General features: G+C 37.8%; 1 protein-coding gene across 1 annotated transcript in view; it reads right to left on the minus strand.

The window, feature by feature from the left end:
• UBE2E1 (ubiquitin conjugating enzyme E2 E1) overlaps positions 1 to 25,492 on the minus strand; it is a gene marked incomplete at both ends in the record, with an annotated part of 521,622 nt that extends 496,130 nt beyond the window's left edge. The window contains 3 exons of the mRNA XM_084246429.1: positions 12,268 to 12,318; positions 19,746 to 19,929; positions 25,365 to 25,492. Of these exons, the coding sequence (XP_084102555.1) occupies positions 12,268 to 12,318; positions 19,746 to 19,921 (227 nt within the window). The remainder of the gene's footprint in view (positions 1 to 12,267; positions 12,319 to 19,745; positions 19,930 to 25,364) is intronic.
• Between the last annotated feature and the right edge of the window lie 1,163 nt (positions 25,493 to 26,655).

A 26,655-nucleotide genomic window follows, 5' to 3' on the forward strand; every position in this document is an offset into this window, starting at 1 on the left:
TGGATTATTTTCTTTGTTGTTGTTGAGTCTCATCAGCTCTTTGCAGATTTTTGTGATCAGTCCTTTATCATTAGTGTTGGGTGCAAAAATGTTCTCCCAGTTGGTGGGGTTTCTCTTTGTTTTTGTTATTGTCTCTTTTGCTGTGCAAAAGCTCTTTAATTTGATGTAGTCCCAGCTGTTTATCTTTGCCTTCACTATCACTGCTTTGGGTGATGTGTCTGTAAAGATGTCTTTGATGTGCAAATCACGTAGTGTTTCGCCTATATTTCCTTCTATATATTTTATGGTTTCAGGTCTTATGTCTAGTTCTTTAATCCATTTTGAGTTGATTTTTGTGTATGGTGTGAGAACACCTCACTTCTTAAATTGAGAGCAAATAGGAAACAGAGTATTTCAAGTACAAAGAATGATGGCATAAGAAACCACAGATAATGCTATCTGTAAAAAGATTCTGTCAGCAAACAACTCACTAATACACTTACTAATGCACATTTTGAGCTTTATTCCACTTGAAAGTTGGACACATGTAGCCCACATATAACTTGAAGGAGAATCAATTTTATATAATGACCACATGATAAATTTGATACTTTTTAAATGGTTTGTAACACCTATATTTACATATTTGAAGAGGTTACCCTGAATTTACTAGTTAAAACACTTTGTCCATTACAATATATTCAGAATGCCATCTGATCACTTTTTGTGGGTTTTAATACTGTGTTTGCACTTTATAATATGTAGTAATACTGATTTTCCATTAATTTGGAAAATTAAAATTAAAATAAATATTGTAGGCTACATTTGATGTTGTTAGGGTCCATTTTACTTCTCTAGGCATAGCTAACTTATAAGGAAATGCTTTTGGATAGTATCAGAAGTGTCTGATAGTCACACAACTTAGAGCAAAATGTGCAAGGTTTTGTTTTGATGTATTAAGAAATCATCCAAAACAAAAATATGTACTGCATGAACTCTAAAATTTTTTAAAGGATTTGACATCAATGCAATGCATCACTTCACCCACCCCTTCACGGACCCTAGCTTAGAGATATGACAGTCATCTTTTGGTAACTTGAACAAAATTTTTAAAATAAATGTCTCTTAATTAGGAAAAGTAAATGAAACTGGAAGTCCATAGTATATGTAAAGAGCACTAGCGGGTTTTTTTAGTACATTCATTTGTAATTTTTGAAACTGAATTCTCTTAATCCTAAAATCTTTTGACTCGTGGAACATTTATGTTAGAAAAAATACAACCCAGGGTCTCCCTAGTGGCACAAGGGGTGAAGATGCAACCTATGAAGCTGTCCGCAGCCTCTGCAGCATGAGTTCAATCCCCGGCAAGCCAGGGAGTAACCTACATGGTGCAACAGACCTCTCCTGGCTTGCCCGCTGCTCCCCTCAGCAGTTTACTTCAGTCAATCTGCCTGTTCTGTTCCCCACTCTGTCTCTGGTGAATCCTCTCACTCCCCACACCTCTGGCCTGTACCCCAACTCTTGTATGCATACATAAATAAATCTTAAAAAGAAAAAACACATCCCATATAAACCACAATTTTTCTTCGTTAATATTTACTCAATTTTTAAGAATGCATATTTTTTCCTAGGAGTAAAGAAAGGTATAAGAAACCATGAGTATCCTAGTTTGTTTAATAGTTTGATAAATGCACTGATAAAATGAATATTCAAAAGATTTGCATTAGATGATTAAGTCAATTAATGCTAACATTTGATTAACAGTAATATTTTCACTTCTTGACTATGTAAGGTAAGTGAAGTTTATGAAACAACATTTAATAATAATAACCTGGGACCTACTGAGCTGATGGGTATTATTTTGTAACTCTCATATTCCTTCATATTCTCCATATATCATCCTTTTCTTAGAAACTTAAAAGTTATGATTAAAGGAAGAAATAAAAGCCTCATTTACCAATTCAGATATGAAACTGATAACAGACAGGCCGCTGTAAATAGTGAAATCAATAAACTATTGTAAGTTACCCATTACAGGCTTCAAGAGGCAAAGACAGGAATAATAAGTCACAACCCATGGGTGAAGGAACAAAACTGATTGAAAAAATGCACACACACACACACACACACACACACACTTCTTTAGTCTCAGGTCCAGGAACTGGAAATACCACACAAGTACTAACTTAAATCTGACACCTGAAAATCTTTCTGAAATAAGCAGATTCATTTTTAATTTCTCTAGAGAGGGGGCACGTATTACCTTCTGAAGTCACCCATTATTTCTCTGGATAGCTCTGACTAAAGATGAAGCATTTTTATCAAGAAGAAAATAGTTTCTTTCTAACTTACCACAACAGTGCTAGTTCTACTCCCTGCAATCACAAAGAATAAGATTAATCTCTCCATTTTACAGTTATGAAAACAGTAAAAATAGCTGTGTTTTACTATTTTTTTTTAAGATTTATTTATTTATACAAGCACTAGGTACAGTCAGAAGCACAGGAGGGTGAGAGAATTCACCAGAGCCAGAGTAGGGAGCAGAACAGGCAGAATGATGAAATAAACTGCTGAGGGGAGCAGCAGGCGAGGCAGGAGAGGTCTGCGCGCCATGTGGGACCCTCGCCTGCAGCCGGGGATCGAACTGGCACTGCAGAGGTTGCGGGCAGCTTCGCAGCCCAGCGCTCAACCACTGCACCACGGGGTAGGCCCATTTTTTCACTGCTATTATTATATAGCTTTATTACTTCAGATAAAAATCTCCAATTCCTTTCAAATGTATTCCATGATCATGGATAAGAATTCCTAATTTTCCTTGTTTGTATTACCTCTTATCTAATTCTCTAAGTGTATATAAAATTCATAGTATCAATGAATTAAGAAAGATAATTAACCTTAAAGATAAATATGAAAGATACTTAACTATCAGGACTGAATGCTAGTCCTGGGTTTGTCATTAAACTGTACATTCTTGAGAAAGTGCTGTTTTGTCTCTGGGGTAGAGAGAATGCCAGACCATAAGGTTTCCAGTTTCACTGTCCAATGGGTCTACTATAAATTATAATTTGCAATATCATTTTCATTTTGGTAATAAGTTAGAAATAAATGTTAAACCAATACTTTGTAATAGTAATCCTTATAAAGGTCTTTTACTTAATTAAGGGCCTTCCACATGTAAGGCAGTGTGTGTGACACGCTAAAAGATAATAATACTCAAAAGAGGGGCCTCTCCTGATGGCTCAGCGGTTGAGTGCTGGGCTGCGAAGCTGCCTGCGCCTCTGCAGTGCCGGCTTGATCCCAGGCCTGCCGGTGAGGGTCCCACATGGCACGACAGATCTCTCCTGCTGCGTCCGCTGCTCCCCTCAGCAGTGTATTTCATCACTCTGCCTGTTCTGCTCCCCACTCTAGCTCTGGTGAATTCTCTCACCCTCCCTTCTTCTGACTGTACCCAGTGCTTGTATAAATAAATAAATAAATCTTTTAAAAAAATAATACTTAAAAGAGTCTCTGACTCTTAAAATACAATGATAGTTGGTAGGAAAGCAGCAGGGAGACAAATACTTAACAGAAGTTTTTATTTTATAGATCCGTACTGTGTGATATAGTAGTAGTTACTAGTCACATATAGCTATCCAAATTTAAATTATTAAGTAAAATTAGAGGCTCATTTTACTTAATACATACAAAGTTGGATTAGCCACCTTTCAAGTACAAAATATTCACATAAGGCTAGTACCAACTGTACTAGATAACACAGATATAGAATACTTTTATCATAACAAAGTTCACTAAATCTATTTCACAAATGGAAGACAGCACAGCAAACTCTCAAAACACGTGGGCTCTCAAGCCGAAACACCAAGGTTGAAGTGCTAGTTCTGCCACTTAATTGCTGTGTGATCTTGAACAAATTACTTAATCTAAGACTGCCTTCCCACTAGTAAAGTACTGTCTAAAACTACTATCTACCTCAAGGATAGGTATGAAAATTAAATGAGATGATGCTAATGAAGCACTTGGCATACTGCCTCAAATACTGGATGCATTCAACAGGCATTAACACCCTAGTATATTTAATTGCATTTATTCACTCATAAGTGAATAAAACTGAATAAAACTGCATGGTAAGATCTGAAATATAGACATTAAACAAAGAGCTCTCACCCAAGCAGGTAAACCAAGTAAACTAGTTGTAATAGGAAGCATCACAACTGTCAGCAGTGAAGTATAGGAGAGGACATTGCTGGATTTTAACTGAAGGAAACAGCAGATGCCAAGGCAGAAACCCTGGCTCCAGTATGAGGGCATGAGGGCTGTCTCGTCTTTTGGTAGTTTCAAATTACCACCAGACCTCATCTTCCATGCAGGTGAGAGTGGCAAGCGTGGCGAGTGAATGAGCCTACCTTCAATGGATCAAAAAATGAATTTTAGTGTATGGCTTTGTCATAAATGTATATTTTAGTATATATTTTAGACTAAAGGCACCCAATATTGACTTAGATAACATAAAAACACCCCAGTAAGTCCCTAAACCAAAATATTCTAAATGAACAGTTCTAAATGTACTGTAAAAATATAGTGAAAACACCACAAATGTAAACATTAAAATTTCCTTTTTCAAAATAAAATATACTTCAAAATAAAGTTTGGTCATTTGCAGTAACAGCTGATAAAAAAATATTTAAGTTGATAATTACAATAGCCACTTTAAAGAAATGTTTTGGGTGTACTAAAAAGTACAGTTTTCAGGATATCTTTAATATTAAAACAGCTATGGGAATTGAAATATTACATGTTAGAGAGTAATATGACACTTTCTATCTAAAGTGCTTAGGCAATAAATCTGAAATAATAACTAGTTATAAAACTAGGCAATCTAATATAAATGATACAATATCTGCTCGTATTATAAAGTATAATCCCAGTGTAATCACTGACTATGCTTTTCCCAAACACATTCTTATGCTGTTACTAAAGCAGCAAAAAATAGAAAAGATGTAGTAAAATATCAAAGACCACAAGTAACTGGCACTGAACTCTATCATTCACATTTTCTTTTATTATGACAAACATTTTTAAAACTATGGTTAAAGGCAGACTTAAAAAATAACATTTTGAAGCAAACAAGAAAGGAATTTTTCTGGTAAGTCTATGGAGATAGTTCTCCCAAATACAATTCTGAAGTAAAGGTACAAGATAGCAAACAATTACATCCAAAGTTCTCCACATGAAGTAGCAGTCCTTCAAGGTTCTTTGTTAGTTGTGCCCCAATAGAAAGCTTCAAGGTAAAGGCAAAAAGAAAACCATACATATACTCCTGGCAGTAACAAAGGCATTCATCTTTAAAGCCACTGAAAGAAGGTATCAATTAAGAAATAAACACTATGGTGGCTTCAAAAAATATATGTAGTATAAAAGTACAAATGAAGGGGCAGCTATAAAATGGGAAAGCAGGAGTAAGAACATAAAATACAACTAAAACTGAACTTTCTGCACAAAATAAAGTTAATTACTAAAATTGAAGAACAAGTAAGGATATTACCTTCCAGGTAACCAAAGGTTCACAGAAGGCTGATATTGGTAGTATCTGCCAACAGTACCATCATTCTCCTAGTCTTGGTTCTCTAAGAGTCCAGTCATCTATCCCAACTAGGTGTAATCAGATCTTTACACCTGGGTATCTTTTTGTAGCCCTACCTTTGGAGAAGCACAGATCTAATACTAAGTCCTCAATAAAAACTAACATGCACTGTAGGGGAATATAAGCTAGAATCCGTCTGAGTAGCAGGAGAAAGTCAATTTGGCATTAAAAGTGCAGACATTTGAAAAAAACAAGTTAAGAACTGTCAAATGTAAAGAAATCCTTTACCTGGACAAGTGCCAGTATAAACACTAACACATATATCCACACAAACACACATACACAGGAAGTGTGGTAGAAATCACTGCACTCAAAAAATTGCTTTTCAAATGTTCCAGCTAAATACTGCCTCGTGGAATTCAGAAATACAAATCAAACATAGTACAAATGATATCTGGGACTGCTTTGCATTGTTGATTTTGTTCCTTTTTTAAAAAATCCTAACTAAACCATGAATAGGTAGACACATATGTAATTTTTAATGTATTTATCTGGTCACACATGTGGAAAAAGAACAAAAATCAGAAAGCCAGAATTCAAATCCAAATCAACTACTTGTACTTGTACAACAATGAGCAAATTGCTTAGCCACAGTCATCTCACAGAGTAGATGAAATGAAGAATGTCATATATGAAAAATTTTGAAATGTTACAAAATGCTAATTACTATAATGAAGAGAAAAGAAAAATAATTGGTGACAATTAAATTTTTGCATTGATGGCTCTTTTTAGAGCTCACACACTGTCCCTAATTTCTTATCTCAATGCCTTCCTGTTCAATGAGATCACTTGGAAAAGTGTTAACTCCTACACTATTCCCTACATACTACCAGCTACTATGATCTAAAAAATACATTTTCCTCTATTAAACAGCTCTTCTCTGGGCCTCCCCTGGTGGCGCAGGCAGTTGAGTGCAGTGCTGTGAAGCTGTCCACACCCTCTGCAGTGCAGGTTCGATACCAGCCGGCCAGTGAGAATCTCAGGTGGCACCGCAGACCTCTCCTGTCTCGCCCGCTGCTTCCCTCAGCAGTGTATTTCAGCCAGTCTGCCTGTTCTGTTCCCTACTCTGTCTCTGGTGAATACTCTCACCCTCCTGCACATCTGGCTTGTACCCCAATTCTTGTATGCATGAATAAATCTTTAAAAAATAATAAATAAATAGCTCTTTTCAACAATAAAGTGAGACAGTGATTAGCTTTATGTCCATTCACCACCTCTTTCTATACTAGGAATGCCTTCACTAATGGGTTAAGACAACAAAAGGTAAAACAGTTAGAAAACTTAATACTTTCTGATTCAAAACTCACTACACAAAGTGACAATAATCAATACTGTATGCACTGGCATAAAGAGACACGAAGATCAATGAAACAAAATCCTGAATTCAAATTTAAAACTTCACATTGTGATCATGATTTCACAAGGATGTCAAGACAATTCAAAGAGGAAAATGGGGGCACAGGGGTTAAACACAACACTGTGAAGCTATCCCCAACCTCTGCAGCATGAGTTCGATCCCCCTAACCCCCCACATGGTGCAGCAGACCTCTCCTGCCTCACCTGCTGCTCCCCTCAGCAGTGTATTTCAGTTTGCCTGTTCTGTTCCCCACTCTGTCTCTGGTGAATCCTCTCACACACACCCCCCACTCACACACCTCTGGCCTGTACCCCAGTTCTTTTATGCATAAATAAATAGATCTTAAAAAAACAAACAAATAAAGGGGAAAATGGTCTTCTAAGTAAGTAGTCCTGAGATAATGAACTAGGTATCCACAACAAATCCCAATCAATATACTAAATAAATCAGAGACCAAAATAGCAAAGCTAAAACTAAAAAACTCTTAGAAAAAAATGACGAGTGTTAATCTTTGTTGTCTTTGAGTATAGGCAATGGTTTCTTGAATGTGACATCAAACCCACAAGTAACAAAAGATGATAAATGGGCATCATTAAAATTTAAAAATTTTGTGCTTAAAAAGTCACTATCAGAAAGTGAAAAACCACAGAACATAAGAAAACATTTGCAAATCATATATCTGATTTATTTCTACAATAAAGGACACTTACAACTCAACCATAAAAACAAGTCAGTATTAAAATGGGAAAGGACTTGAACAGATGTATCTCCAAAGATATCAAAATGGCCAGCAAGCATATAAAGAGATGGCCATCCATCACCATCAGGGCAAAGCAAATCAAAAACACAGTAAGAGGGCCTCCCCGGTGGCACAGCGGTTGAGTGCTGGGCTGTGAAGCTGCCCGCAGCCTCTGCAGCGCTGGTTCGATCCCCGGCTGCTCCCCAGCAACTGGAGGAGGGTCCCACATGGCGCTCACACCTCTCCTGCCGCCCGCTGCTCCCCTCAGCAGTGTACTTCGGTCCTTCTGCCTGCTCTGCTCCCCGCTCTGGCTCTGGTGAATTCTCTCACCCTCCCGCGCTTCTGACTGTACCCAGTGCTTGTATAAATAAATAAATCTTTAAAAAAAAAAAACCAAACACACAGTAAGATACCACTTTACACCTACTAGCATCAGAAAAAAAGATAGTAACAAGTATTACCAAGTCTGTGAAAAAACAAACTCACACTACTCGTAGAAAGGCAAAATGACTCAGTTACTTCAGAAAAGTCTGGCAGATCCCCAAGATGTTAAATATAGTTTTGATATGACTCAGCAATTCTACTCTAGGTATATACCCAGGAGAAATGACAACAAATGTCCACATGAAGAAAGCTGTGCGTAAATGTTTCCAGCAACATTATTCATAATAGTCAAAATGTGAAGATAAGCTAAATATCCATCAACTATTAAATGGATAAATAAAATATAGTATATCCATGAAGTTAAATGTTATTCAGCGACAAAAAGAAATACTGTACTGATGCACACCACAACATGGATGAACCTTGAAAACATGCTTTGTGAAAGAAGCCAGTCACAAAAAACAACATATTGCATTATTCCATTTATGTGAAAGGTCCAGAAGAAGTAAATCTAGAGACAGACAGCAGGCTGCCTAGGGGTGGGGAGAAGGAGAGATGGGAGGAAATGGAAAAGGGTTGACCGCTAAAAAGTGTGCAGTGAATCTTTTCGGGAGTGATCAAACTGTAGACTGTGAGAGTTAACACAACTTAGAGAATATGCCAAAAGCTACTTAATTTTACACTTTAAATTACATCTCAATAAAGCTCTTTGAATTTCCTAAAGCAAAACAGAGTTCAGGTTCACTAAGGAGATCACTGAAATAACATAGCACAAAAAGTGAAAACTGTTAGTATAACTGATCTACACCTTTTTCTAAATATTTCCTCCTTTTTACTCACTAAATTACTAGATCAAGAATAAAATTCAAATGAATCCTTTTACCATAGATTCTGCTATCAAAAAGCAGTAATAAATTCTGTCATTCCATGCTTATAAAAGTAATAAACAAACTTGGGTCGTATCAGATCATAATAGAACTTGAGCTTAGTTTCTCTGCAATAGAGAGGAACAAACTGTCCTTTGCATGACAGAAATCTTAACTTCAATCAGAAGATTTTTCTAGTTAGCTGACAGTTTCCCACTAGCACATTCAAAGACTTAAAAGAATGCACTAGTACATTCAAAGACTTAAGATCTGTGCTTTTGACAACTGTGAAGAATCCTGAAAATCACAACAGAGTCATTTATATGGGCCAGAAGTTCACATATTAAGGATATAGCATGAATTTTACCCACTCCACCTAGCTAAGCTGGCTGTGCAAGACACTAAAGGTTGTGAGCAATTATAGCCAACAGTCCAGCACCTGCAACTCAGCTGGCAGCATAAAAACATTCATGTATCTGCAAAGGCCTAAGGATACAGCCCTTGCAAAAGGCATGGGTCAGTTCTGCTAATCATTGAGCAGTGGCCAAGCAAAATATATTCTACTGTTTTTAGGAAATACTCTATATAACCAAATTTCACTCAAATTATGTATAATTTTCTGTGCCTATGGCCTTCATATACCCTGTGATTTTATGAACAGAAACTTTTTTCTTGTATTTATTGTAAAGTTTTGTTTTTAAACATTAACTCTTGTGACCTAGTATTAAAAAAACTAAATATAATTTAAAGTGTATTCAAATATATTCAAATATAATTTAGGCTTATTCAAAACCTGAAAAAAATTAAACAATTACTGTAGTTTCCTCTAAAACAGTCTTAAACATATCCATCTACTCTGAATGATTTAATTCAGAGAGACTTTATATCCCCCAACATGCTCAAATGACAGACTTGCAGTATTCTACTTCCTTTAATATGATTCAAACGTTGCTTAATTGGACATCATATAAGAGATGCACCAAAATCTAGAAGTGCCATCTCTAACCGGAAAAACACATAGAACTTGGCTGTACCAGTTTGTTAAGATTCCAGAAAATAAGGATAAACCATACATTTAGTGGAATGTGACACTCTCCCACCCCCACCCAGACAACCAATAGATAAAATCCACTCTGGTTGCCTAAACTGGTAAACCCACAGATCTTTCCTCACACATAATCTCTGGTTACCAGGGACAGTGAGTTAACAACTCCTGAATAATCAAAATGCAGAGTTTTGAGAGACACATGTGCCAGAAAGGGTAATACACAAAGGGAATAGAACTCTTTTGACTCCTTCTAATAAACAGATAACTTTATTTACTATGTTGCTATAAATCAATTCATTATAGTCATTAAGACACACATGAAGGCAGCATGGAACTTCTAAAAGTCGACCACAAAAGCACTGTGAACTCTGTGCCAAAAAAATTAGGCAAACTAAAATTATCCCTAACTTCTTTTCTGATGATAGTTAAGTGTATAAATCAACTGAAATACAGATGAACAACCTTACTATAAAACAATCAAATATTTCACACCAAGCAATCCAAAGACCACAGTATCCATTTAACACTCACACTGAACACTTACATTAAGTATTCAGTATACCAAGTAAAATCTAAATCTAAATCACCATTTCCCAGTAAGCCAAGGCACAGAGATTCCTTTGCTTGCTAAACAGAAGCACCATGTACATGAAGGCGAACATGATCTTTATCTCTTCCTGATCCAGCACAATCAACTATTTTGGGGTCGATGAAAGGAATCAAAGTCATGGCAATGCAGAAGCCAAATGCCAGAAGAGTATAAGTCAAGTTCACACACTTACCAATTCAGATGTTTGTAAAAAAGTTACCAAAATAATAAACGTGATGAGATATTTAAAAAAACATTCAGACCATTAAAACAAATACTATAAAACAAGGAATTACAGATCTAGTTCAAATTGGAGTTTTTACACAAATCAATCCATTTACATGAACTGGCCACCAAATCTAAACAATGATATGTCATCTGAAACACCTCTGAGGTAAAACAGCCTTAAGTGTGACTAAAAGTCTTACTTTTAAACAGTTTTACCTAGCAAAGAAATATCTGTTCCATTTGTGTGAAACATTCTTTGAATGTTATTATTGCAAGTTTATATGTTATATGTGACTCTCATGTGAAGCTCCACATTATATTTGAATGAACATAAGCCTTACTAGAATTTTTCCTATACAAAATAGTTATTAGCCAACTATCAATATAACCAATGCAAATGTTTTACTTTAAGCAATATCTATAGTTATCTTTGTTTCACATAAAAATAAGAGCAGTAAAATCAGAAACAATACCAAACAAATTCTAATACACCAACATTTTCTTTTATGGGACCCTCGCCAGTGGCCGGGGATTGAACTGGCGCTGCAGCGGCTGTGAGCAGCCTCGCAATCCAGCTCTCAACTGTTGCACCACCAGGGGAAGCCCCCAACATTTTCTCTTGATCTGGCTTCTCACGTTCCATAAGACAACCAATTTAAAGTTCCATAAGACAACCAATTTAAATTACAAAAACTCTACGTTGGCCTGGCCTGGTTCCAACAATGACCTCGTATCAAAACAGAAATGTCTTAAAATAGTCAAACAGGCATCTTCCCACTACAGCAATAGATCCAAGAAACAGTATAAGGTAAAAGGTTGTTTTTTTCCCTTTTCCTCTACGTATCTATGTATCATTAATCACCTCCATGCAAGCACTTTTACTTCCTGACAGTAAACTCTGATCAGAAAATTAAGGACATGTGGTCATGCTGGAGGGTGTTTTAAATTTAACATCATGCCTCCAATCACCATTCTTACTTAGTCACAACCAATAAGCAATAATTGAAACCATGAAGAAACACTGTTTAATGTTAGAGCACTTTTAAAAATCAATTTCCAACAAGATAACAACTGAGTAATTATCAAATAGCAAATATGTTGGCCACACTACTATTCTATCATTAAAGAAATAACTTAAGGCCTCAACACCTCTTCCACTGAAAGATAATTGTACTTGTTATCCTATAATTTCATTATCTTGTTATTGTATTACTCTATTTTTATCAACACTACTCTCCCACTGCAAACATACTGCTGAAAATTCCACTTCTGCAGAGAGACAACCAAAACCACCATCTTCCACAGCCTTTCAACTCCAAGCCACAAAGATGTTTTTGTTAATTAACCAGACTACAACAACAGATACACACCAGATGAAGAGTTTAAATACACCTTCTACAAAAGATCCAAGTAAATAAAAATCCATAAGTACTTACCTACAGTTGGGAGGAGGGTCCAATGTAATCTCTGCAAGTTCCTTCTGAATTCTTTAAAATAAAGACAAAGAGCTATGTTAAAATGTCTCCATTAACATTTCATTCAAATGTTATATACTCTAACACTAATTTTTCCATTTGTATGTTTTTAATTTGAAATACTAATATTGCACAAATCATCACATACTATAATAAAAAAACAGTGACTTCTGCCACCATTTTGACTATGCAACAAATAAAAGGAAATAAGACTGGCCACTATTAGTGCATGCAGCCAGTGGAAGCAACACTATGACTTAAACTTTTAAATCACTGATAACAGTAAACTACAAAGTTAGTGGTTTAAATTAGAAACTTTTGTCACTATTCACGAATCATTCTCACTTCTGATTTCAACTAGAACAGCCCCATTTAGAACAAAAAGATGATCATATTAAATCCAAGTATTCTGGTTGAGCCAGTCAACTAATGAGGAAAGTTTACTAGGTTATCATTTGAACACCTGAAACTGCTATCAAAATATATATGACTGGATCAAGAAGATGTGGCATACATACACAATGGAATACTAATCAGCAATCAAAAAAGATAAACTAATACCATTTGCCGCAACATGGATGGAGCTGGAAAGGATTATGCTCAGTGAAACAAGTCAGAAGGAAAAGGAATAAATGAACAATGATGTAAAACAATACATATAATTTTTTTTTTTTTTTAATGCAGATGATATTCCTCCCGGAGGTCTCTAGGTTGGGGCAAATTGAGACTTTCAAGTTTTACACTATTCCTTTTGCTAGAAAAGTCCAAATAATATGTGGTTAATTATTTCAATGTCATTGCTTGAACTTCAGGCACAAAGAAAAAAGAACTTTATTCTAAACCCTGCTTGTATCCTCATGTATTATTTTCAACTATGAATTTTAACTGTACCTAAGCCCCTACATACACATAGTAAGGCTAACAGTGCTACACAGGTTTTTAAGGCTATACTTAAAAACAATCTCTTAGCTATCATTCATGCCTTATTAAATGTAGATTTTGTTTAAACCAAGCACAAAAAAATATTCTCCAAACCATTTATTCTCCTAGTTTTCAGATGATATTCATTAATAGCTAGATATCTGCTGTCTGGTAATTACTGTGATAATACATGGATGATAGTTGACTAAAGTACCTTAAATACAAGAATATGAACAAAAGCGTTTACTCTTTAATTTCATTCTACAATTTTTTAAGACAACTAACAGCAAATCAGAATAAATGCAACTCCTTCAAGAGGACTAGCATTGACTTCCTAAAGGACGTGCAAGGTATTAACTTAATTTTCAAGTCTCCAAACCATCTGACTCAAGGTGGGGGAGGTAATATGAAGTCCAGCAAGACTAATAAATTCAAAATCAAATAAACATTCATTTGAATTCTGCTATGTCATTAATTGAGAGTTTTCAGACAAGAGGACGGCTCACACCTGCTCCTGCTCCTTTGCTCTCTCCGCCTGTTTTCTGTCCAATTAAATGAAGAGGTCAACCGAGACCAACTTCATGATCTTTTTGTCTTTAAAACACTATTTCTTTATAATCCATAAATGTATTCAAATGTCTTTGATATATTCAAATACATATGAAGTACACATGGCCCATAATTAAACCAGAGAAGTCTCAAAGATCTAAGAAAATCCTTTATGGATTTCATACAAACTATAGTCCTTCAAAAATAAGGTGCTTTAAAACTAAATGGTAAGTCCAGGTTAAAGGTGGAAAGCTGAGTGCACACATATCACCTCCCACTCCTTCAGGATCCCACATGGTATGAGTGGAGTGGTGGACAGAGAAAGTACAAAAAGGAATAAAATACCAGTGAGGAGGATGGTCACCAATAGATGAGAAATTTCAGTGTATTTCTAGAAGTCAAATGGATGAGTGTAAATCAAACAGGTTGAGATGGGCAAGAGGGGGACTGCAGAACGTATAAGAGTATAATAAAACACATTATTGGTGGGGGAAGGGAAGACAATCAGAAAGACATAAAAAAGGGGCGGGAAAAAAAAAACCTGTGGAAGAAAACCATAAATCAAATATTAAGGAAACTAAATGTAAAATAATTTTAATCAAGTAAAAGATGCCAAGGGTTTGAAAAGAGAGACCTGATCTATTTTGTCAAATGTTATGACTCGTTGGGTAGCCCAAAGATCATGACATTGACTAGCAGGAAACCTAATCTTTGACATCTGTTTGGTCTGACACTGAACATTTAGCTATAGTAAATATACAATCTCCTGATCATTTACTTAACAGATAAAGCACAGAAAATGGGTCATAGCTGCACTATACAATATAAATGCTACTAACCCTGAAGATGTACAATTTAAGGTAGCTATTACCAGCTAAAAGTGGATGAGGAATGGGTGCAAAAAGGTGGAAAGAAAAATAAAGGCATACCTTTACAAAATAAGAAATAAAGAAATATTGTTGAAATTTGAAGGAATAACCAAATGACAACTTTAAAATACAACCAATATTCTTTTTAAAAATATATAACTATCATTATCTGAGAGGAGGGAAAAGGGAGAAAAAAACAAATAAGCAAGCTACAACTTCGTATTTCATAGCAAGGAATCAACAGATAATATTTAACTTAACAGTCAACAAACAGATAAAAATAAATAATTCAGATTTATACAGAAAACCAACAGATGGACTAAAAAGCAGGGTTCCTAGTAGAGTTTGCTTCAAGAGAATGGGATTGAAATCAGAGGTTCTTTGGACAGAAAAAAAAACTATTGCTGTCCTTAAAATGTCTCTGTACTATTACCAGAAATATGAATCGCATTATAAACTGTTTTTAAATTACAGGACCAAAAGAGTAAGTGTACAAAAGCATATGCTTAAACAGTTAAAAAAAAAAAAAAAAAACACTTTTTAAATATAAAAGAATTTCTTTGGGATTTTCAAATAACCCATCTTGCTTATGCTTACATTGTACCTTTTGGTTTAAAAAATTAAGAAATCATAATTTCATGTCACATAATTCTATAATAGAACTTGAGGCCCTCTGGATGTCTGTAATTCCAAATCTAATTAATCAATACAAAAAGCAATTTACTGAAAAACCTTGACAACTCGGAGCAGTGAGTCAATATATTATCATATATTTTGAGACACTGTTACCTAAGAATGGCTGTATTTCTCTTGACAGAAAAGATTATACTAAGAATTGCTTTTTAAAGGGCTGCAACATGTCCTGCTGTTTTCAATGACAGCAATTCAATTCTATCTCAAAAGTTGTGATCACGGTATGTATTAAGCTTCTCAGTCTTGACGTGTAGGATAAGGAAGTACCTATTTCAGGCAATGTCCCTTAGGTGAGGAAAATCAAAAAGTATCAATAATGTCCACATGATGATCTTAGGCTATTAAAAGTGAATTAAATAAATCTCACATAATTCTCCAAGTATTATTGTTTTATCAGTTCCCATTTAAACTAAAGGAAACTAAAGCAAGTTATTGTACACTGGTAACATGAGAGACAGGCAAATACCTAAAGTTGAACAAACAAAAAGATGTCTCTCATCAGAACTTTTAAGAAAAAAGTATTTCTTTAGATATAAATCAACTAGACAATTACCTAAATTTCCAATTTCCATCTAGCAGTGCCACTTCTCAGGTTGTTATGATAGAGAAGTCAACAACTGCACACAGTAACTAAGACAAGTTTGAAGCAAAATAGTCTAAATTTCAGTTTGTATGACTTCACCTAACACCTCAACTGTTACAGGAATGCTGCATACAAGTGACTGTCATTTACTAAAAACAAAAAGGGATGGGGAGAATCATAACAGTCATGATTGATTCAGACTTAAAGAATATGGTACCAAAATTATACAATATGAAGAAGATACAAAGTACTCATTTTACTATCAAGATAGTGATGGTTCAGAAAAATGAAGTCATGTATATATATTTAAAACACAGAAACATATTTTAGATTACAGCAAATTCCCCAATTCACTCCAGCCCAGGCAGAACATGACTATAAGGGCATGAAGATTCACAACAGTGATTTCTTAGAAGTTATTTCAAATCTTAAGGACCTTTCATCCCACCTAGATGACTTTCTATAGACCTCTAGGGACTGAGAACTCCTATTCTAACCAACTGAACCAACTAGTCAAAATGGAGTTATTCTCAAGTGGAAAACATCATGAACAAATTACTATAAATTTTTAAATATCAGTGTAGTCTCTAAATTAATCTAGAATACACAGAACCACTGCAAATACACCTTGAGTTTAATTCTGAATGGTGACATATACCATATATCTGTGATTTTAAGAGACAGACCACTGATTTTTAAGGCAATCAATTAAATTTTTAAGGCAATCAATTATATATATCAACTGTAAGATGCACGCTGCTTTTAGGAACATTAACAAGTTTTAAAATCTACATTTAGAATCAAGAAAATACTGTTATTACAAAAGATCATCTATCAGTGCTATTTCATTCTCATCTGGAAAACAAATTGAGATGAGCCCACATTATGAAAGTTCACATTGGAATACACTGGAATCAACCTTTCAACCTGACCAAAACAAACAAACAAATATCATTCCAGGAATAGTATTATATTTAATGTCCAATAAAATCACAATATCTACTCTGAACAAAGTTAATTTAGAATGTTATTTAAAATCCAGGTTTACAGATGCGTCAATACATGAAAGCAGTATAGCAAATTCAATAAAGAACTCAAAATCGATGTTTTATTGAACTAGTCAATTTAATAAAACCATCAAAATTTGTCTTTACAGATATAGTCCAACTGCAAACTTGCAAATATAACAAGAGAAGAATACATTGTCATGAAAACAGAATGTGTTAAGAGAGCACGCCAATTTTTTAAGAAATAATTCTTGCCAAAGATGAGCAATTATGCAAAGCTTTAACTATAATCTTCCTCTTAACTCTAAAAAGACAGAATTTATATAATTGTTTAAATAAAATACTTGCGTAAATGTTTTCTGTCATATATCACTTTCCTAAAATATCTAAAACTGACATTTTTTCAAAAAAATATATTTCTATACCAAATTATTAACTGTACAATTACAGCATATTTCATACAGTTGAGACATATGTGTAAAGCACTTTACTTGAGCAACTATAAGATATATACAACTACAGCATCAATAGTAAATAATAAAGTTAGAATTCTATTTTAAAACTACCTTGACCTTTGAAACTTCAGAATACTGAAATACTGACATTCTAATACCCATGGAAAATTCAATCACCATAATAAACTCAAGGTTTTAAGGCAAACAGCAAAAACATATGTTGTGATCTGACTATGCTAGACACATGGATATAATGGTGAATAAAATAGATGTGTTCCTGTCCTCATGATTCCCAATTATTTCCTTAGTTCTTAGAACTTAAGCAGAAATGGGAAGAATTAAACTTTTTACTTAAAAAAATTAGTGAATCAGCACTTTTATACTTAAAGGAGACAGTAAATGATTGACTCCAGTTACCCATAAAGCACTCAGAGATGACCTAGAGGATTCAAATTGAATCACAATTTGAAAAGTTCATATTCACAGAATGAATTTGCCAATGGAGGGTTTCTTTCAGCTAGGAAGCAACTCAAAAGATACTTCCTACTTCTACCAACCAAATAATACCAATTTATATCAAATGCCAAACAGGCACTGTCCTGAAATCTACACCACACACAATCTCAAAACTAGGTTTTATTGCTATTAAAAAAAGGGGTCAACAGGAAAACTAGGTTTGAATATATAATCTATACTTCATACAAACTGTAGTGAGATCAAGTAAAACATGACCCACATACTTGAAAAGTTCATGTAATTCTCACTTGGGAACATTGTACAGTTCATTCTCATAAGCAGAATTTCAAGAAAGATGAATTTGAGGCACTTTATGGTACTGTGCTCCCAGCTGGAGGAAAATGCAGGGCCTCACAAAGGCAGACAGGAGTCTATGCTAACAGTCAGTCATAGGACAGCATAGCACACACCACACAGAATCACTGTTCAGACTTCAGTCCCCACAGATCTGGCCAGTCCATTCTCTCCCTTTTCTGACAAGTTGTAGAGGCCCCATGAAAAGCGTTACCACAAAAGCTGAGGACTGAACTAGAGTTTCCTTATTCACATGGAGCCACAATGTGTACTGGAACATCTCTTAGCTACCTACCCCCAACTTCCTTTCAATAAAATGTCCTATTTTCTCCATTCCTGCCTTTCTCATCCATCCTAATGCTAGTCCCATTTCCCAGCAACAGGTCATTTTGTATTGGGGCCAGGAAACAGACTATTCAGCCAGGTGAGATCCCCTGGACTTGTAGTGGGATAGCAAAAACAAAATGAACCCTTTTCCCCACTTAAAGAAGGAAGCTATCTGATTTTCACACAACTCCTTCAACAGAGTCAAGGATCAGCAAAATATTCTTGAGGGGTAAATTTATTAACCTAGTCCCTTAGAATGGGTTGCTGACAACTCACCATCACTCCAACATCTCTCCCTAGAGTCATATGCCACCAGGGGCCTCAGATGGTTCATCCCAATCTGGTGGATTAACTACACCAGATGGAAACAAGGTCTCCTAGACAGTAATGACTCTTGAGCTTTGGGAAAGAAGATTCCCTCATACAAACTATCCAATAAAATAGAAAGCCAACATTCAACATGCAGGCATTCGACCGTGCCTAACATTTCAGACAACTTATATTTGTATTTCCTATTTGATGCTAAGCAAAATTTTAAAAAATAATGTAAAATCACACAAAAAGGAAGACTACTAAATGTAATTTACCTTTAAATTATTTTCTAACAGTCTAGAATATATCAATAACATGAAAGTAGATTTCCTCTGCTGAGTTCAGTGACATACCAATCTTACTGAGAGTGGTAACAGAAGAGTCATGCAAATATCTACCTTCCAGATACAACTATTTGCTAGGAAAAAAGAAAATCTGTATAAAACTGAACCACTGCTTAATATAATGAAAACATGATGTATTTGTTGCTAACTCTAGTATTTCTCACTTTACAAACACTATCATTCAATTAACTACTTCAACAGATTTCTATTCTATTGTGTTATTTAACCGAATAAGTATTTATGGTCAAGTAACCAGAAAGCAAACTATCACACCTTTATATGCATTTTCCTAACAAATATGCTCACCTAACAAATACATATATGCTCACCTAACAAATACATAAATGTTATAGAGATGTATTTACAAATCGGCCATGTTGTTTAACTATCCTAAATAGCAAACAATTCAGATTGCCTACAATTAAAGCATGTAAAAGAAAAGAGCAATGAAGAAAAATCCATAAACTTCATGATCCACATTCCAGAAAGATGATTAAATGCAACTAAAAGATAGAACTTAAGATAATAAATTGATACTAAAAATAAAAGTGTTACAATAATTGAGGTACCTTTTAGCACTAGTTGACAATTTAGCAGCTGTTTTGCTGGATATTTTTCCCTCTTTTTTCTTGGGCTGAACTTGCTCTCTTTCTGGTTCTTGCTGAACACTTTCACGCTGGTCTCCATCAGAACTACCTCCACTAGTGCTTGGACTGTCATCAACTCTTTGTGCCTCCGTGGACATTTTAGATCCTGGATTAAACAATGAAAAGTCATTTATTCAACTGTCAAAAGAACTGCAGTATCAGAAATACACAGTCATCCTCAAAGTGGAGTATGTAAGGTTAAACATAAAATGAGTAAGTTGTTCATTTACATAACAGCTTTGGGAGCTGCCAAAACTTTTCATTTATTCAAAATGTATTAACAGAAATGAAAACACACAAAATTTTCATAGCAACATTAGAGGAAAAAAGAGAAAACAACATAAATGTCCACAAATTGATAATGGACAAAGCAAATGCGGTATAGCCACACTGGGGAATATCATTCGGCTATGCTAGAAAGTACAGTATATACATGCTACAACATGGATGAACTCCGGAAATATTTCAAAGCATGAAAGAAGTTAGTCACAGAGGAACATACCCTATTTGATTCTATTTATACGAACTGTCCAGAAGATGCTAATACACAAAGACAAAAAAGCTAGAAGTGAGGAAAGAATGGGAAGGGACTGCTAAGAGGCAGTTTCCTTTTGGGGTGATGAAAATTTTCTTAAACTAGACAACAATGATGTTACACAACTCTAAACATTCTATAAACCACTAAGATATACATTTTAAAGATTGATTTATTTATCAATCATACAAGAACTGGGTACAGGCTAGAGGTGTGGGGGTTGAGAGGATTCACCAGAGACAGAGTGGGGGACAGAACAGGCAGACTGACTGAAATACACTGCTGAGGGGAGCAGCAGGCGAGACAGGAAAGGTCTGCTGAGCCATGTGGGTCAGCTCCCTGGCAGGGGATCCTTGCTGTGGTGGCAGTGGATAGCTTCATAGTGCTGAGACTTAACCCCTTGTGCCACCAGGGAGGCCCAGGTTGTACATTTTAAAAGCCTGGATTTTAGAGTATGTGAATTACATCTCAATCAAGTTATCAAAAACAAAATAAAAGTGAGGGCTTATTTTCCACCACACTCTGTCTAGGCAGGCGCAAGAAATTCAGTCTAGTGGATAAGCAAACATGCTAAGTGCTATAACAGAGGTTAGTAAAAATTGCCACAGGAACAGAAAAATGGGAGACACTCTTGCATTTATAGTCAATAATACATCCTCAGCACTGGGTTAGGTTAAATCCCTCTAAATGAGTCCTGTTTTAAGTTACCTTTGCCAGAACGGAACACAGAAGCCTGTGAGATTCTAAATAAAATCTGAACCATATAATAGTGCCAGCACTGAACCAGCAATATACCAAGCAACCATGTTTCACAAGAGATGGCAATTGTATTGAGATACTGAAAGATTTTTTCTTCCCCAGTCTGGATGAACCATCCCTCCAGGCTTTCAAATTCCCTTTGCTCTGAGCTCATGCTCCCCAAGTAGCTCTGATTACCAACTCAATTTCCTCAATACCTTGATACACTGGTACCTATTATAACTTAGATAGCAGACAAAAAAATCCCAGCAAGTGAAAAGGTATCTCCTTTCAACTGTCACTCTAGCATCAATCTCTGAATTTGAATACTATGTACACAACCCTTATGACCCAACTAGCTTATAGTGTACCGACAAATCCAAAAACCAAACTGACAAAACAGATGTCTAGACACTAAAAGGGCCCTGTGCTCACTATGTTACTGTCACCTAATAACTACCTTGAGCACCTGTAGCTACCTTCTGAGGCACCTATTTAAAAACAAAACAAAAGAAAACTTTTATTTAAGAAGCAACAACACAAAATAGATCTATAAAGATCAGATCTAAATGGAAAAAATTTCTTTTAAAAAAAGACGATATCACTCAATCAAATTAAGACTTATATAAAGAAAGATACCTCAAATGAAACAATGATTTTTATTACTATAATTATTCCAAATGTATAGCTAGTTGATACTGATGAAAATTCATCATAGACCTATAATGAATGGGTTGAAAGTTTTATGGTAAGACAAACCAAAAGTACTTCAAGAACATGGAAGAATCAAGGAAGCAGAGAGAATCAATACAAAATACTGAATGCCTTCAATAGATACCCGCCCACACACACACACTAGCAACACCTTCTGAACCCCAACACAACGCCCATGACAGACAAAAGCAGGTCTCCCCCTACAGCTCTGAAACAAAACTAACAGCAAAATGTGACTGCTTTTCCACCTACTCTGTAAGTGGAGAGCATCAGTCTCCACAGCTGTGACATCTTTTATGAGCACTAAAGTGACTTAATAGAACACTGAAATTTTATATCAGTGTATTTCATACCTAGCTCTAACATATTCCTTGGTTTCTTTTTTACATTTATTTCACTTTCTCATCCTTGGATTTAACATTATTTTTTCAGCTTACATCTTTCAGAAGTGTAAACCTTTTGAGTATGGACATAAGAGCATGTTAGATAAAGCAGATGTGCATGGGAGTAAAAATGGCAATTCTCAAAGAAAGGCCCTCAGATCTAGTAAAATGCCAACAGTAATATTTTAAGAAATTGAACTGTGCAAGAAGTCATTTTTTACATCTTAAACCAGAAGTAACACAGTATATAACAAATATAGGGAAACCTTAAGGAAATAAAATTCTCTTTTACTGGAGCTTAGCTTAATAAGCTATGCTAAAAGTTACAGTTGTATATACATTAGATATAAAGCCACACTTTCTTCTTAATATTTTTATTTATGTGAATTTATATACTATCTGATAATGCTGTGAGTGTAAATACTAAGATACTACTCAATGATGTCATGATGTAATATGAAATCCAAATTTCATAACCAGCTCCAGGATATCAGAAGATTAAAATCAGTCTGATCTGAGAACTAGTAAAAATACTATTAAAAATAACCAAATAGAAGTATAATTTCTATACCTTCACAGTAATTTATTTACATAAATGCCCTAAAATATTTTATTGTGCCCAAAATATTAACCTACAGATGACAAAATTTTATGAGGCCACTAATAGCCATCCATTATAAAAACTTTGAGAAACTAAGTTTTCATTTATCTTTTTCAAATATTAGAAGGGAAATTTCTGCTGGTTTTGTTTCTTGAATCTGATTCAGAAAAAGTTAGGGGGAAGTTTATTGCACCATTCAGGAAGGAACTAATTTTTATGAAAAAGTAGTCTGTACGACATTTTAATTAGTTGTGAGTATAAAATTTGTGTTTTATATATCTAAAGTACAAATGAATAGAAATTTCAGATATAAAATGGTTTAAATGTTATCTTCTAAATCAGCATTTTAAAATTATCTTTGAGATTAATTCATAAATAATTAATCTGACCGAGCTATCTCATTTAGAAGGAAGATAAATCTCAGGGTTATAAACAGAGCTACTCTGCAATGATAGTTTCAAAGATATCTTAATTTCTATTTTTACTTTGGATGCAAACTTGGTTTCTAAACATAAAATAGTAAAGAAATTTTTTTTCCCCAAATATGTATAAATGAAGATTTTAGGTACCGTCGACACAGAAATTGTTTAATGTATTAGTTATGTACTCTTTTGTAAATTACAGTCCTGGAAATTAGCAACCTAGAGTAAATGAAATTCACATGTTCCATAAAAACAAATGATTTTGCTATTAATATTACTGATAACATTAAAGCAACTATAACTACTCTGCATATCCGGACTACTGTCCAGATAAGCCTTAAATAACTATCTCATGTAGTATAAAACTGAACAAGCAAGTGTTCATTTGAGGTGATACATCAGAAAAACGCTTCATTCTGTCATGTGCTTTCTCGCTATTTGTCTTTCTACTCACATTTCTGAACTTTTGTAAATCGTAGGATAATTTATATTATATGCACAACTGATAGCAATATTCAGTTTTTAACTTTACTGCAAAGGTATTTATCCATGAAAGGACAGTGGAACAGCCGGTTTTCCAGAAAAAGGTGGTTAAGTCCTGGGAAAGACTGACTGGGGCATAACGTTAAATGAACACACTTCCTCATCAGCATCTGCCCACATGCAAAACTCTGATGAGCCAAGGCGCAACCAAACTGTCAAGTAAACACACATATTCAGATTCCCAAGGTTCAAACTGAATTACCACATATTCAAAAATCACACACTTCAAAGAATCTGCGATTAAAAAAAAAAAAAAAACTAAGAAGAGCTTAAAACCTTTCTGAAGAGCAAAATCACCTTAAAGTAAACCCTAGCACTTCCTTCTGTATTTTCAAATAAAAACATTTGCGTAGACTTCCCACACACAATACAAAACGATGAATCTTGAAAACATGCAAATAGGTCTAACAGCCACCGAGCACAAGATGATGTCTTCCTAAAGCGGCCTTAATTTCCTTAAGGGAAGATGGATTGGACATTTCTGGCTGGTCATGGGGTGGGGGGGTAGGGGGGGGTTAGCCATGAGAAGCTACGCTTTATCTTCATTAGAAATGGTAAAGGGCAAAAGGCTCAAAACATTATGAGAGAAGCGAGAGAGGAGGGGATTCGGGGGACGCGTGAGAGGGAATCCAGTTTCCAACCAGGCCAGTGGAGGAGGCTGCAGACACCAGAGAAAAATGGGTTTCGGCTCCAAACAGTGACAAGCGCAAGGCTTCACAAAAGACCAGGACAACTCCCCCCACCCCCCGCGCGCACGCACACACACAACCACACAACCACACACACAACCACAGACACCCCGGGGCGCACCCAAACACACCCCACAAGGTCTTCTCCAGGCGGGCCACGGGGGTGCCGCGCGGCGGGAGGGGAGCCAGCCCCGGCGCTCGCCAGGAGAGACACCATGTGCAGCAATTATGCAATTAGGGAAAATAGCAAAAGATCAAGCCGGGCACTTTCCACAGTGACATTTATCCTGTACTTTTGCAAAGACTTAGTTCCAGGATGCGGCTGGGAGAGGCAAGAAGGGGCCGGGAGGGTGGCGAGGGATGGGGAACTGAGAACGGAAGAGGGGACAAGATGGGCAGGGAAGGAAGAGGCAGGAGGGGGTGGCTGGAAGGGAGGGGGAGGGGTGGAAAGGGCGAGAAACCGGGGCAGGAGGCTCGCGGGAGGGGGGCGCCGGGAATGGGGCACTCCGGGGAGTCGGAGGGAGGAAACTAGGGCGCAAACGGTGCGAGCTGAGACCTGCGGCGGAGGGGGGCGGGGGGGGCGGAGGGGGCGGGCGGAGGGGGCGCGCGAGAGGGGTCGCCCGCGGCTGGGGGGGCTGGGGAGGTGGGGGGAGGGGGTGGGCACCGGCGTGGCGCGGCGCGGCCCGGCCGGGCGATTACCTGAAGGAGGGGCGTCAGCACAGGTCGCGGGCTCGAGCCCCAGCCCCGGGAAGAGGGGGCGGCGAAGGCGCGGGGTGCGGGGGGAGGGGAGTTGGGGAGGCCCCGGGGACGGGGTGTCCTCGCAGACCGTCCAGCCCCCCAGAGCCGGACCCACGCACCACGCGCCGGGCTGCCCGGCTCCGCCTGTCCCCGCCGCGTCGCGCCCGCCCCGACTCACCCTCAGCGCGGCCGCCGCCGCCCCCGGCCGTTCCGGCTCCGGCTCCCGAGGCTGCTGCCCGCGGCTGCCGCTGTGGCCGCCCCTGAGTCTTGGAAAGTGAAGCCGCCGCCTCCGACAGGCTCCGCCGCCGCCCGGCCGTCCGCGCGCGCGCCCGCGAGAGCGCGTGCCCGCCGGAGAGACCGCGAGAGCGCGAGCCCCACGTCGGCCGCGCCGCGCCGCGCCGCGCCGCGCCGCGCGCCTCCGGCCCCCCCGCCCCCACCCGCCCCGCCCCTCCTCCTCCTCCTCCTCCTCCTCCTCCTCCTCCCCCTCCCCGCGCGCGCGCGGCCGCGAGGGGGCGGGGGCGGGCGCGCGCCCGGGCCGGCCGCCCCGCCGGCCGGCTGAGGGGCCGCGAGGCCGCGCGGAAAAGTAAAGTGGCAACCGAGTTTCACGGGCTGGCACGGGGGGGTGGGGGCCGGGGGCGTCCCGCGGAGAAAGGACGGCGGGGACGGGGAGAGGTGAGGGAAACGGAGGCTGATGGGGCGGCCTGAGGGAGGGGACGCGGGGACCTTGACGGGCACGCGCATTAAAGGGAAACGCTGGCTGGGGGGGGTGCGGGGGGGGGCGAGTGGCCTCAGGACCACGCTGAGGGGGGCCGTTCTGCCCCCGGCCGCTGCACCCCTAAGCGTCACACTTGCCGCTTAGCTTTCGCGAGGAGTTGCTGGTGCTGACCCTTTTGGCACACTCACCAGAACGTGGTGCCCACATGCACCCAAGATGGGGAAACTTCTCATTGGCCTAGAAAGTTCGCCCACTTGGAGCCTGACTTTTCACCTGACTCCGCAACGCCCAGGTCCTTTGGCCTTTTAGCTCTCCAAGGCCCAGAGTGCGCACTGGAAACCTGCAGCTCCAGGCCACTGAACTGTAGATGTTGTGGAGAAAGTTTGGGGAGACAGTAGGTACCTTACTGCCCAGTTGAAGGGTGTGGGAACCAGGACATTCTGTGGGAGACGCAAGGGAATGAGAGGTTCCCTGTAATCTTCACCTTAAATAATAATTAGAATACATTAACCTGTGATATGCAAACTCGGCTTTCACAGTGTCCCCCACCTTCTCTTCTGCCTTAGCCTCTTCCAAACTGATGCTCTTGCTGCTCTGATATCTCCCCAGTGTAGAGACTCTGGAGCTGTCACTGAAAGTGGAGTGTCTTGTTCAGACAGAGCCAAAAACAATCCTGCGATGTCCAAAGCTATTTAGGAAGCCTAAAGAAATTGTACAAGGAAGATCCTACCTGATGGCAGCAGCAAGATCTGTA

The sequence above is a fragment of the Talpa europaea genome (assembly GCF_964194135.1).
Source record: "Talpa europaea genome assembly, chromosome: 11".
NCBI lineage: Eukaryota > Metazoa > Chordata > Mammalia > Eulipotyphla > Talpidae > Talpa > Talpa europaea.